Genomic DNA, 15,527 nt, shown 5'->3' with positions numbered 1-15,527 from the left:
TATAGCCCATCCTGGGAGAATCGCAAGGAATACCAAGCTCCTACTGCAGAATTCATTGTTCAATAATTTTTTTAATGACAGGCTTCATTCCTTCTTCTGCCTCTTTTGAAAGTTTACCTTGTCTAATTCTAGGGAAAACTGCATTAGATTTTACATTTATCTTGTCAGGCTTTGCACATTTTATCAGTCCTTACTCTTTTCCTGTGAAATTCAGAGGCAAATCATCCTCAGTAAAAACTATGAACAAGTGAACTTTTGAATCATTCGATTTTAAACACTGAATCCTCCTTGTGGGTTTCAATTGGAACACCATCTGTTGTACAATAATTCACACTGTTTATCTTGAAAAGCAAGTCTCTGCCCAACAAATTGACAGGACATGAATCACACAATATGAACTGATGATTGTTCTTGAATGACCCTATTTTAACAGGGACATCTACTGTAACCTAATTAACAATCTAATTGTTGCTAATGCCTACAACTTGGACTTTGGTTTTCAAGGGGCATAGGTTTTAAAACTCCACAGACCAAATAGTAGAATGTTTAGCTCCTGTGTCCAAAAAGAAAGGGCCACTTTGGTTTACCTCAAGGACTGCTCCAAGTAAGCAATCCTCCTCCCCTCTCAAGCACTGCCATTATGAATTAGTCTCTGGGGAATACTGAGGAAGATTGTTATTCATAATCAATGGATTTTGCTGGTATCCTGGACAGTAAGGCGTTTTGGGGCATATTTACAAGAAAGTGGTGCATCGGTTCCGATGCGCCACTTTTTCTTCATCGCCCCTGCCACACCTAACAACACCGTGGTTGCAAAGTATTTACAATATGTTGCTCCATGGCTGTTGTTAGGAATATAGAGTCAACAATTTTGATGCTACTGTTGCTCTTTGCTGCACTAGCATCATAAATGTTGACACTAGTACAGCAAAGCACTGGGAGGCCCATTGATTAAAAAGGGTGCATAATTTTAACGTCTGCTCTCAGCAGGTATTAAAAATGATGGAAAGATTGGCGCAGTGAAATGTTGTAAATTTCACTGCACCATTTTTTCGGGTCTCCCTGCGTCGGAACACCCCCTTGCATACATTATGCTTAACAAAGGCATAATGTGGCGCAAAGGGTTTACAGTGGCGCAATGCAAGTATTGCGCCACTTTGTAAATACAGCCCAGGGAAAAGCCACCTTTATGCCATCTTAGCGTAAAAAATGACGTGTAGCGTGGCGAAATGTGGTGCTTGGTGGCTTGTAAATATGCCCCTTTGTGTCCTGAGTGTTGCTACAACACTAGAACTATAGGCATAGTGACAGGAAACTGACCTTGATTTTTGCATATTTTGCACAATCATTGGTTGGTCTGGGGCTACTGATTGTGTCTGAATTTGATGCATATGCCCCTACATCTGGGGTACAAACTCATTCTGGATTCGATGTGGATTCTGTTACAATCCCGCTTCCAGTGACCAATTTCACCTGGAAAAAATGACAAGCTGTGGTCCTTCCGGAATTATTCACAGCCTCCTTCCACTATCCTGCCTCTTCACCACCTCATTTCCCATCTTCACACCTTGCATCTGATTTATTAAACAACACAAAACCCATACCAGAAACCATCTTCTGATTAATGCCACTTCTCTGGAACTGCTTTGTCTGGACAACCGTCAGCTTCTCCTTCAACTTTTTTTGCTTCACATGAAATCAATCACTACTGTGCCTAGCATATTTCAGGATCCAACCCTTAGTTGCCCAGTACATTACACTCTGTTGAATATTATAACTAAGCTCAGGACACAAACTCAGAACAAAAGCAGCACAAAACTGCTAGCACTCTCTTTCTCAGAATCTTCAACTCCACTGTGACTCTTAAAACTCTGCATGAACGTCTCATAATAGTCATGCACTGATTCTTTCAGCTCTTGTGTAGATCTCAAAATCTTTAACCAGTTAACTTCTTTCTCCAGCACATTCTTTTTCAAATGCTCTATTAGTGTTCTACTTGTCAGCAACCACTCAGACAAAGCATTATTAGGCGTAAGCCTAGAGGGTTCCTCAGATAGCCATGCAAGCTTACACTAGCATCCAAAAATCACTAGGAACAACAATCCAAAACAGCACATCCAAATGAGTGCAAAGCATCTCCAAAATCGCCATTGATCCATTAAACTTCTCTTACCATTTCTCAAGTTCCTCTCTCAATTTTAGAAAAATCGTTGTAAATGCATATAGATTACCTCTCACAGACAAAACATGTATATAATTTCCTCCACGTACTCTCTTAGGGGAAATTCTAAAACTGCCTCTAATTCAGAACCAATAACAGGCACCTTCATTGTCTTTCCTATCTCTGGAGCCTTCATTTTAGTAATTACTTTCTTCCACTTTCTCTGTATGTCCTCAAATCCCCACAGTCCTTTATCTCCTCAACCAGACCTTTAATGTTAGCTCATAAAGTCAGCAAGCCCAGCAGATTTAGTTCGGGCTTGGTAAAATCCATTTTGTAATTTCCTTGTACATTTTTTATTCTCCTGATACCAACCTCACATTCCTCAAGTCTGCTTTGTTCTCACACCTTGCTGTTTCTCTAATCAAATATCTAATTTCATCTACATTGTATGTCACCAATCTGTTTAAATCAATTGTCCCCTGTAAAATTTCTCCAAATTGTATTTTCAAAAGCTGACCATTAATATCTCTCTCTGTAGACGACTCAGTAGGAACAGCAACAACAGAAGTATCTCTAGTAGTATACGGCAAAACCGTGTATTCTCAGGTGGGACACTAGCTGATGCACCTGCAACTCTAGGCACAGTCAGTCCACGTGCTTGTACATTTGTACTCTCTCCTGCTACACCCACAGAACTCTGCCCCTGTCTCTTGGTCTCATCAGTGTACGGAGGAGGTCTAGAATTTAAAAGAAGTTATCCTCCTCACCTGAGTCTCATTCTCGATTCTGCTTCTCTCTGTTTCCCTCATTACCTTTTTTTTTGTCTGTTATCTCTTTCACTAGTGCATGAATAACTCTCACACCCTCTATCATATCCTCTTGTCCAGCATCTAGTTGTCTTCCAGTTACTGCCTGAATGAACACTTCATCTGCTTCTTCATTTTCTTTCTCTTCTTCTCTGTTGCCACCTGATCCCTATTGTTCAATGACTCAAACTTTGAAGATCTAGGTAATGGTTTTCTATCATTCAAAGTCTGTCTCAATAAGTCAGGTTGTCTAATGTTAAAGGTACCCTCTAAAGGAAACTGCAAACCCTTGTGACAAGAGGCGTATTCATGCTAGTCACAAATCCAGGTACACTAATAAAACCTAATAATCATCATCATTGTACACGCAGGCATTTTCTGTCCCTCCATAGCAGGTATGTTATTACCTTTTGGGTTTTTTCAACACAGCATCCATTATCCTCACTCAAAATAATCATTAAACGGTTCACAATAGTCTAGTGAACAATAACCAACCCCAGGCAGCTGTGCCAAAAGTCAGCCTATCAAGGTGCAGCTTTGACAGCAACCAACCAATGGCAGTGTGACTCTGATGTGACGACTCACCAGTCTCAGTGCGACTCCTCCGTGAATGAGAAAAAAATTGCACATCCATTTTCAATGAACATGCACTAAACAAACCAAAATAAATCTTATCTGCTCAGCCTAAGTAGGAGAAAGTAAGCAAGTGAGAACAGAGCGGGCCTTGCAAGCTGTAGAAGCAAGACTAGTACCTTTGCAGCACCTGACAAACTCAAGTCCACATTTGGCTAGTGTGTTCACTCCTGTGCACCAAAGAAGAAAGGACACCTACCCAGATTAGGCACACAAACTACTGAAAAGGACAAAACTTGTTAGTTCATTAAATTCCCTTCCCTTCCCATGTTTATGCAGTGCCTCCCAAAACAGATCACTGACAGAATATTGTGTCTTACTTACCTTCACAATATTTTTGCCCTTGATATTCGCAACATAATATTTTGTCCCAAAAATATTTGGTTCAGATATTCTGTGTAAATACTCACAAAACACATTAACTTTATGCAGATACGTTCACCAATAATATCTCAAGATCTTCAATTTCAATAAATTAAATAACCAAACCAACCAATACTAATAACTTAAACGTTTTTGATGCAAATCACAAATAAGAAATGTACATCAAAATCAGTGATCAAACCACCAATTCAACCCAGAATCAACAACACAAAACCTAAGACCTCAAATACAGCATAACAATCCATCACGCAGCACAAATTTCCACTCTACAATAACATTCAAAACACTCTCAGTCACCAGAATCATTCCACCCTATTCGCATTTACAGGAACAGCATGGCAAGTCAGGAAATTAACGAAATCCACCAGGAAAATCGGGATATGCGGACTGCCCTATCCTTAGGACAATAAAAAGGGAAATCTGCAAAGTCAAAAGGCAATGCTCTTAACTCACAAGCATTCTCTGCTACCACATTATTGTGGGCATAAGGGCACCCGCAATTTTGACACACCAAAACTTTACCTCAACACAACACTCATAACTATTTGAATTGGAGATGGTGTTAAACCTCAGTTACATGAGACAATGTGCCCCCCCAGGTAACACACCTCCCAGTAGAACAAAAATATCAAGGATACAGTCTAGTAAAAGAGCCTGCTCAATAACTGAGTTAAATCAGTGGAATCTTTTAAAGGATTCATTACAAAGAATCAAAAAGCGATACAGAATATTTGCCATGAATGCTGTCAGCAAATGGAGTATTACGAAAATATATTAAGTCCCAAAGGGTCAGCAAAATCAAAAGCAAAACGGACAGCATCCCTTGCATCACGTAAGTCTTAAGGAAATCTTCTGGCTCACCCGCAAAATAGTGTTTACACACTATTTTCACTTGCGAAATAAATAGAAGTGCATATTTATTATGGTATGATCAAATGTGATACAATCCTAGCAAATAGGAGCACAGCAAATAGGAGCACGGCTTTATTAAGCCTCACATTGCCTTAGCACCTAAACACTATCACACAACATGAATATTGACTCTGCCCACTCAATGCTAATGCCAACCAGAGATAGTAGAAAAAATGAGGTATGAGCAACAGGTAGTTGTTATAAATTAATAGGATACAGTGAACTAGTGGAAGAACCTTGAAGTAAATTTACAGGTCGGGGAAGATTCATCAAGAACATTATGAATAAAGCCCATGGAAATAAACAAATACGATTCCACTTAACTCCTTCAAAAATGATAACCATTGAAATGTGCAGGAGGAAGATGAAGGAGACATCGATTTTGAAAAAAATGGCTGCAAAACCTAAATTTAGGGCTAATTAACAAGAGTCAAGAAAATACCCGTTTGTTGCATGGACAGTTGAATACACACATGGTATGTGTACTCACATCAACTTGTGTTGACCTCGGATATGTGCAAGCTTGTTTTCTTCAAAGAAGTCTTTTCGAGTAACAAGGTATAGTGACTCCATATATTGCTGGTAATGTGCATGGACATTGGTTCCATTTGTAGATTGTTTTTTCTCTGCCATCAAGTTCAGGCATGTCCCTTCAAGCTCCGATTTGACATAGCCTATAGTTCTCACATGGCCTGCTTGGATCTGTTTCTCGTCGGAAGAGATTACAATTGTGCTTCATCCATCAGTTCATCTATCACATCTCTCCTTCTATTCAGTTCCGCAGTTTAGAACATTTTCTACATCTTGTTTGGGACCTGGGCCCTTTTGTCTTCTATCACCTTCTTGATGCACAAGAATCTCCAAGTGATGGAAAGGACTCCTTTTCAGTTCTGCCCCAAGTATCACTCGTAATACCCGAGGACGTACCTCCACGAAGTCTGTAACCTTGGCTTGCCTCCTGACCACCAAAAGGATTCCTACACTGCATGTCTCACCATTCGCAACAAAAATCCCCTCTAAAACCACTGAGACCCTCATATTGCCCCAGCTTCGATGGCAGACTGTCAACAGGACAGCACCCCCAATCTCCTTGGGGACCAAGACATTGAGGGTGACCAGCAGTCAGAAGCTTCCGGCGTTGCAATACAGGACCTGTTGCCAGCCAGGATGTTCTAGTTTTAATCTCGAGGAGGATATGGGTCCACTCTTGCCTCCTCTGCTGTTTCTGAGGATTTCGACCAGGTGATCCTCCAGCACCTCCACGAGGATCTCAACACCAGGGAGCGTCATATCCACATCCAGCCTGGCACCAGTTAGATCCTAACCATGCCTCCGGACAAACCTAAGGACCCTTTTCCTCTAGGAGGAAATTGACTTTCAAAGTAGACTTAAATCTACCTTTGGAGCTCATGCCAAAGAAGCACCAATGCCATGAAAAGGGCACCTCTCCACCTCCTCCAATGCTTCCTCCAATTACTCCTTCTCTTCTTCCTCCTCCTCCACCTCCTGTACCCTTTCCCTCTAGGGCCACCTCTCCACTACTGCCTGTGGACCTTATGCCACATTCACCTCAGGGTTCTCTTCTTTCTGGGGTTGGGAGGTTGTAAGTCCAAGGTCTTCCTATGATCCTTATTACCTGCCATATGACACACAACCCCATGAACACTCCTGGGATGACTAGAGCCCCTGGGATGACAACAGTTCCCAGCTGACACTGACCCTGACGTCTATCCAGCCAAGCTTTCACCCCCAGATGACACCACAATATACGATGAGGTTCTCCACCCTGCAGCCCCTTCCATAAGGTGGAGATACACAAGCAGCCTAAGGAGTATGACTTTCTTAAGGAGACCCTCACCTCCACACACAGGTTGTGCACCATCTGCCTACGCTTAAGGGCATGCTTAGGCCCACTAAAGATATTTTCAAGGAACCAGTGAAGTTGCAAGTCATCACGCCATGATTCGATAACAAACATAAGGCATCACCCTCTGGCCTACCTTACATCAGGGGCCAACTACCACCCAACTCACTGGCAGTATATACAAAATGAAGGTGTGTCAATTCCCACAGCAAGGGAGATGCTCCCCCTCCTGACCTAGAGAGCTAAAAGATCGATGCGGGGACATAGGTGTTGCTGCGCAGTCCACCACACATTGGCGCATCGCCAATTCAGTGGGCCTGCTCTCTCGGCTCGACTGTGCCCAATAGGATGAGATGGAAGATCTCATCCAGCACCTCATGGACCAATATAAAAAGCAGGCTCAGGAATTGATGACAGAAGGGATAATCATTTCTAAATCCGATAAAAGATGCGCTTGGATGCAGCAGATACCACTGCTCAAAGCATTAACACCAGTACCTACATGAGCATGGCTGGTTTCAAACCGGAGGCGCAACATCTCCTCACCTTGCCTGTCAATGGTCAGTACCTCTTCTGAAAGAAAGTTGATGAGATATTGGAGAAAATTAAGTAGGACACATAGACAGCCATGGCCATGGGTGCTCTGCAGACTCCATGTGCTCATGTCTCATTTTGCTGGAAACAGTATTGTGGTATGGCCAAAACCACCATCACCGAAGAATTCACATCCTTCTCCAGACAGCAACAAACACGCTCTCTGGGTTAATACAGGTAAGGATACAAGGGCAGCAACTACCGGGGTAAGGGAAAACTTGCAGACCCCAAATGGGCCTCACCCCCCAAGCAGCGACTCCCTCGCCCTTCCCCCGACCATCTAACACCTGTCGGGGGGAGATTGCAGTCCTGGGCAATCACCTCAGACTGGAGGGTTCTTAACACTATAGCCTAGGGGTTCTGCCTAGAACTCACACAAACACCACCAAACATCCCCATTTCAGACACAGGCTCTCCCTGGAACCTCAATGTCTGCTCCAAGAGGAGATCCATGTACTACTCAGCAAAGGGGGCTATAGAACCCATGCCACCCCAACACTATGACAAGGGGGTGTACACCTTATACTTCTTGATCCCCAAAAAAGTACAGGTCCCTGAGGCCCATCCTCGGCCTCTAGCCCATCAACAAGTATGTTCTGTCAGAGCACCTCCACATGGTGACCCTCCAGGATGTCATTCCTCTACTACAGAAAGGTGACTTCAGGAGTGCCCTCGACCTGAAGGACGCCTGCGTTCACAAACCCATCCATCCTGCACATCAAAGGTTCTGCCGTTTTGTGGTAAGTGGTCAGCATTATTACTTCAAAGTGCTGCCCTTTGGAGAACCACAGCTCCCAGGGTGTAGACAAAATATCTTGTAGTGGAAGCTGCTTACCTCAGAAGGAGTGGCGTCCACATCTTTCTTTACCGGAATAATTGACTGATCAAGAGTGTCATGCAGCAGCAATGCCTCATGCACACCCAGTCCACCATACATCTCTTGCACAGCTTAGACTTCACCATCAATGCAACAATATCTCATCTCTATTCCCTACAATGACAGCCCTTTCTCAGGGCCATATTTGACTTTTGACTGTGGAAAGCATAACCCAGCTCAGCAAGGGTGCAAACATTTCAGATGCTGCTATCTCTTTTTCAGCCACATTGCAAGGTAACGGTCAGAAAGGTCATGCGCCTCTTCGGTATGTGGTTGTTTGTTTTGCCATCGTCCCACATGCCAGGTTACATATGCATCCATTGCAAGAGGGCCTAGCAGCACAATGGGCCCAGGCAGAGGGTTAATGGGAGGATATATTGTTAATGTAGGGCTGCACCTATCACTCTCTGCAGTAGTGGAATGCCAGCAACCGTTTTTAGGGACAGCCCTTCCTGGATTCGTTGCACAAGCGACCATCACCACGGATGGTTGGACCGCACACTTGTAGGAACTGACCATACAAGTTTTGTGGACACCCAACCAATGGGCTCTCCACATCAACCATCTGGACCTGTAAGCAATTCAGCAATCCCTCAAAGCATTCCTTCCTCTCACTCAGCAAAGTGTAACTAGTGAGAACGGACAACACAACTGCCAGTCTTACTTACAGAACCAGGGCAGCACACACTCCATACAGCATTTGGTGGTGGGCAATACATCACAGGAATCTATCTCCTCAAACATTACATGCCTGGGGTGGCAACAACTTTGCATACCTGCTCAGAAATGCATCAACAAGTCCTCAACCGTTAACTACACATACAAGTCTTACTCCGGGACTTCCACCATTGGGTGTCCTCCCACATAGACCTGTTTGCCACTGCCAAAAACATAAAATGCCCAAGCTTTGCATGCAGACTGACCCATCCACAGTCCATAGGCAATGCACTATGGAGGAACTGGTCAAGGACATTTTCCTTCACTTTTCTGCTTCTCCCATTTCTTCCTTTTGTAGTTTGGAAACTTCAGCAAACATCCCTCACCTTCATTTTAGTAGTCCTGATCTGCGCCATACATCCCTGGTTAACTACCCTTCTTGACATCTTTCTAGTGCTGCCCAACTGGCTGGATCTTCTCTGCCAAAATCAATACACTCTAGGGCATGAAATCCGCAAGCAGCTCGATTTTACGACTTGGCTCCTGAAGTCTTAGAATTTGGGTACCTAAATCTGCCTGCAGAATGCATGACCATTCTGAAAGAGGCATGCAGTCCTACAACAAGTGCTGTGTGGCTAAGTGGAAATGGTTTGTACACTGCTCTCCCTATAAACACATTAACCCTCTCAAAGCAGCAATTCAGGACATAGGGCCTGATTACGACATTGCCGGGTGGAATACTCCGTCACAAACATGATGGATGTCCCATACACCGTACTACAAGCTCCATTATATTCTATGGAACTTTTTAAATGGTGGGCGGAATATCCTATCCGCCAAAGTCGTAATCAGGCCCATAGTTTGTTACCTGCTTCACTTGCAGAAGTCAGGCCTCACTTAAACTTCTACCAGACTTCACTTGCCTGCTGTTGAAGCTTATCTCCAAAACAGAGAACACACTTGGCTTTTCAGGGTGTCTGCGATCAAAACCTTCAAGGAAAGGACTCAAAGGGATTATTCCACCATGGGAGCCGCCCGTTCCTGTGTGGAACCTAAGCCATGTTCTGACTAGGCCCTCCTTATGAACAGCTGCCCTCTTGTCCCTTCTAGTTCTTTTTCCTGGAAGGTGGCTTTTCAAGTAGCCATCACTTCTCCTAGGCTCAGACCCTAGCAGAACCCTTTTTCCAAGTACACCACAATAGTCCAGTCCTCAGGACAAACCCTAAATTCCTACCTAAGGCGATCTCTACTTTCCACGTCAATCAAACCATAGAACTTCCAGTGTTCTTCCCACATCCAGAATCAGTAGCAGAACAGGCTTTTCACACATTAGATGTCAAAAGAGCACTTATGTATTAAATTGACAGGACAAAGTCCCTCTGTAAGACACAGCAACTTCTTTTCTCTTTTTTTATAACCATCCAAAGGGTATCCTCTCTGTAAGGCATGTATATCGTGCTGGCTGGTCAGATGCATACAGACCTGCTGTGGTAATCCCAAACAACTTTTGTGTGTCCCTCCCAGACCCCACTCTCTCTGCAAAAAAGGAGCTTCTATGGCTTTCTTGGTTAATATTCCTATAGTCAACATCTGTAAGGCAGCTAAGTGGTCTGCCCCTTAGCCCCCCCCCCCAACACACACACACACATTTACCAAGCATTAGTGTTTCAATGTTTTAACTCGCCAACAACCTAACGTTGGTCAGGCTGTCCTTTGCACACTGTTCCAATCTTCTGCAGCATCCTCAGGCTAGCTACCACTTGTTGAAGTACTGCTTTACAGTCTATGCACAGTATGTGCATCTACAACTACACATGCCACGAACATAAAATGTTACTGACCCTGTAAGCCTCTGTTTGTGGCAGGTACTGCTGTAGATTCACATGTGCCCAGACTACTCCTCGGATGCCTTTATATGTTGCAGACGTTCTTTCGTTCAGCTTTGATCCCTAATCTTTCCTTCGCATGGTCATCTTTATGCTCCATTTACATCCTCACCCTTCATGCGGAAATAAAACAATCTAACTATGAAGCCAAAGCCCATACGCCTTGCTAGAAATACGTGGAGTCACTATACTTTGTGATTCTTAAACACTTCTTCAAAGAAAAATAACTTGCACACTAAATGGCAGGAGTGTGCACAGCATGTGAGTCTGCAACACTACATGCCACAAACAGATGCTTACAGGGTAAGTGAAATGTTCCTTCTACACATCATTGGAAAATCATTTTAAAGACAATAGTATTATATCAGAGTAATTGATCAATGTGAAATTGAGTGTAAAACAATGTACACATTTGTTAATATTGCATAAAAGTATGAAGCATAAATCCTTAACAGCCATGCCCATTCCTACCGAACCAGCTGACCAAAAACCAGGCCCTGCACCAGTACCTCCCATACCAGCTGTGTACTGTGCCCAGCCCGGGTGTCCACAAAGCTCACTCTGCATGGCCTTTCTCTGTACATTTTTACACTTTGGGTTTTCTTCTTTTTTTTCCAACTTTTCAGCCAAAAAATATATATATTTTTTTAAGTGTGTAAATCCATGAATGGTCTACAGATCCACATCCATGACTCCTACAACAAAAAAGGGCTCTATTTAATTGTGGAATGCAGTATCTGCTCCTCTTGAACCCCCCTCAACCTCATTGAGGTCTCTGGATATTTATGCTGCCCCTCCAAACCTCCATACATTTTGGTTCATGATAGGATGCATCAGTGCCTCACTTTCTGTAACGGTCAAAACAAAAAAAAGTTTAGATGAGGTCAGCCAGTTATTTTGTTCAGATATAAGGCTATTCTGTGGTTCTGCAAATCCGCACTACAGGTGGAAAAATAATTGCCTCATCTCATCAGATTCCTTTCTTTTTCAATTGTTAGTAGACATGGCAAATCCCAAAAAAAAATTGTTCTGACCTCATTTAACTTCTAGTTTTTGTATTTTCTTCAGAAACTAAGGGCCAAACCAAAAATGCCAGGGTGAAACAAGTGGCTTCATCTCATCCAAGTTTGTTGAAAATGTATTCAACAGCTTTTGCTGTAGCTGTTACACACATTGTCATAAAGGAATTAACATTGATTTCAGCCTGCTTTGGACCCTCCCGGCAATTTTTGACCCTCTTGACAGAGCTTCACAAAACTCTCTAGGAATGACTCACTGTGGATGAAGTGAACATTAGAAAAGTGCTGGTCAGTATCTTTAAACTGCACCCAATTTATGAAAGATTCAAATAATGCCATTCCTATTGGGAGAGCAATTTAACTATAACTAGTAAATAAATATCTCTAAGGGAAACCATTTCTCCCAGCTGCAGTCATTGCACTCGCACCCACTGAATGAGTAAGTGATCCCTTTCTAAAGAGATTGTGTGCCAAGCTGTCTCTGAGCTACTAGTTCATGCTAGCTAACAATGAAAAAGAGATTGCTATGTTAATGATTGTGTTGCTGCTGTGGCTGTTTTTCTCTGCAGAGTCTGCAGGAGCTGCCATGCTACGATCATCTGCGCCCTCTAGTCTGCGCCCTCTTTGTGCCCAAGTGTACACGGGATGGGGGAGTCGTGCAGCCGTGCCGCTCCGTCTGCCTACGGGCCGAACATGGCTGCCAGCCTTCCCTCAGCCTCCTTAATGTCGTCTGGCCTTTTAACTGCAATGTCCTGCCTGATTCCAGTGACCCAGTGGAGTGTGTTATGCCCTGATGGGTAAAGTCTACACCTAACGTGGCCAATAGATGTCATGTGACTAAGATCTGGTATAGTTTATTTTCCAAAGAGAAAACTTAGAACACCACAGAGTGGGAAAAAGTCATAAGAAAGCAAGAATGCTTAATAATTTTTCCATCTTTCTTCGGGCATAGACTTTGAATGCAAATCAACACCTTCTGGGGAGAGCTTGACTAATGGCTAGGAAATGAATTGCATTGAGCTACTGTTGAGAAGAACATTGGCATCCAGAGAGAAAGAGCTACTGTACGCCGAAATGACAAAAGTCTCACAAGGTTAAGAGTTCTAAGATGAAACATTGAGAAGGACAGACATTGGCATAGAAATCTAGTGACATAAGAACAAGCATTGATGGTAGTCATGCTTCCTTGACCAAGGAAAAGTGTTAATTCTGTCAAGATGTCAGTGATTTCTCATTGCCCTTTTGGGGATGGGTGGGCATGCACGTGTGTATGTATTTGTAATCATATGTGTTTGTTAGCCCCTTTTCTTGGATGACAAAGCTCTGATAATAGCTGACTTGAATGATTGTTCTAGACTAGAACCTTTACTTTGTTGAATAGTCTCTCCACTTGTCAAACTTCTTATATATATATAGCACAAACAAGTGGTCTACATATAATGTACTGGATCCTGACATAAATTTATATATATCACCATCTCTGCATAATTGTAAATTGTGCAAATTTATAACTTCTCATCTATGAGGTGACAAGACACTTCTGAGTGGTGCCATCTTTGCCACCTTGGATCTCCCCTACTCCTCCTTTTGGCAAGCCTTGTCTTCATTCCTGCCTCAATTATGGCTCCAGTTGACTTCACTTCATAAGATGATTTCTAAAAAACAGGACCGTAACAACGTTCACAGAACTTGTTTGTTTAGTAAGAGAGGTGCCAGCCATTGTAGCATTGGTGTCGCTTAGTGTAATCATCCTTTGCTGAGGCGTGTGTGTGTGTGTCTGTGTGTGCGAGTGTTTGGAGGGTGTTCTAGAGTGATGATGATCCCAAAGCTTTCCAACATTCAAAGCTAGAATATAGTAAGGCTTATTGTAGGAGCCGGGGTTGGTATTTGGAAGAGTCTGGCTTCCTAACATGTACGGCTAACCGTCCTTCTTCACTCGCTTTCTGGTGGGCCGATCATGAAATGCCCTACCCCGCTTGGACAAAGAAGAAGCTTGCAAAAAAACAGACCTTGCCTCCTGCCCTGAAGCCGCTCAGTGATTACATATGTGTTCCCTGTTAAAACCGGTGCAAAATTAACACATTTTTTGACTTTCTGTTAAGCCTCTTACACGTGTAAAGTTTTGCCTAAAAGTAGATTCCAATGCCTTCCTCACTGTCTTATCTGTTGTTTGAATTCTATTTGTAACTTCAACCCAATGGTCTGTGTGTGTTTTTTTTGTACTGCAAGTATTCTTTATACCTTGCTAGCCATTAGGCACTTGTAAGGAAGTTGAAACCACGGGGATCTTTAGGATATATCAGTATTTTCCTCAGATTATAGTATGTTTTAAAGGGCTAATAATCATAAGTATTACGGGGCTTTTATCTAAGATGCTAGTTACTACATTTGTATTAAATCTAAATACTCTGTTGGAATGATTATACATATTGTAATTTAATGGATTTTTTAAACAAAGTTCATAACACGCAATATGCAATCAGAGACTCTAGAATAAAGCAATAATTATAGCAGAAGATGAGAACATGTGGGTATGTATTTTCTCCATTCAAAACATAAAGTCACTCATTAGACGGGGGAGTATTTTGAAAATGGAAAATATGGGAACATACATAGGATAATGGAAGTGATAACAAAAGTTAAGTTAAAGAATGTAAAATTGAACTTGAAACATTTTAGGAAGTGATTTCTAAGAATCTGGACCAGTTGGTGCAAAAACATAGCTTTCTTGTTTCTAAGGCATCATGTGATCCTTTCTAAAGATGTTTGTGTAGTTAAGACCTTAGACCACTCAATAATATGTAGTTGCTCTGGTGATGTCCAGTTCCTTAAGATAATTGTTTGACCAATAAATAGACATTTGGCAATTCAAAGCATACAGTATTGTTCAGTACCAGGGTCAGAAGTAAAATCCGGACCTCTGTGTTGGTTATTGGCTATGTTGATCAGAATTTCTTTCCACCACGCCTGACATTAGACAAATGGAGATATCTAGTGTTTTTGTTTATGCACTGCTAATATTATAAGTTCCATTTAAATGGAGGTTTTAGGGTGTACAAGAAACCATGAAGAATTTCTTTTGTAGTAGCTGCAGGTCAGGACTTGGTAAATAGCCATATTTTCTAAGCATGATGACTCTACTTATTTCCATTTCAGTTGTTATTCTGGGTAGGATTTAATATATTGATGGCTCTACTTGATAGGATTACTTCTATATTGGGTGTAGTATTATTTGCCTTGCTTCTATTGGCTTGTAGAGTATTTATTATTCCAGGAATTATGTTCCCCTTTTATAAGGGCTTAAGTGGGGGTCTGACTACTTGTATTGTATTTGCAACCAACCATGCTGATGTGTGTTTTGCAACCTAAGCTGTAGATTTCCAACATTCAAGAACTTCTCATTTGAAATGTTACCTTTCAAACTAATAAAAGGTCTCTAGCAGCAAAGCCGAGTCTAAGACTGGCCACACAGTTGCATTCTTTGTGGTCTAAAAGCACTTAAAGACCCACCAGTTTTACTCGCCAGGTGAGGTATTGGACTAAACGTTTAGAAGTCTTGAACTATTTTGGAATGTATGTACCCCAAAATTAAAAGTGATCACTTTCCCCATCCTGCTTTTTTTTCTGTGCTAATGCAGTGTGATCAGAACTTAAAAGTGAATGGGAAGCTGGATTCTGGTGTAAAGTATAAATCACATAATTGAGCCTCATTTGTAGAAATCACATTACTG

At 42.3% G+C, this 15,527-nt stretch overlaps 1 protein-coding gene across 2 annotated transcripts in view; it reads left to right on the top strand.

Moving 5' to 3' along the window:
* The window catches only part of MFRP (membrane frizzled-related protein), a 135,455-nt gene extending 120,194 nt beyond the window's left edge, over positions 1-15,261 (top strand). The window contains exon 13 of one of the 2 annotated variants that reach the window (XM_069224848.1): positions 12,366-15,261. In XM_069224848.1, coding sequence (XP_069080949.1) covers positions 12,366-12,590 — 225 coding nt within the window. In that variant the 3' untranslated portion in view covers positions 12,591-15,261. The remainder of the gene's footprint in view (positions 1-12,365) is intronic. The other variant, XM_069224847.1, reaches the window with a different exon arrangement.
* Positions 15,262-15,527: the final 266 nt, after the last annotated feature.

Source organism: Pleurodeles waltl, chromosome 3_1 (genome assembly GCF_031143425.1).
Source record: "Pleurodeles waltl isolate 20211129_DDA chromosome 3_1, aPleWal1.hap1.20221129, whole genome shotgun sequence".
In the NCBI taxonomy this organism is placed as follows: domain Eukaryota; kingdom Metazoa; phylum Chordata; class Amphibia; order Caudata; family Salamandridae; genus Pleurodeles; species Pleurodeles waltl.
Note: the sequence above shows the minus strand (reverse complement) of the source record. Positions and strands in the feature narration are given on the sequence as shown.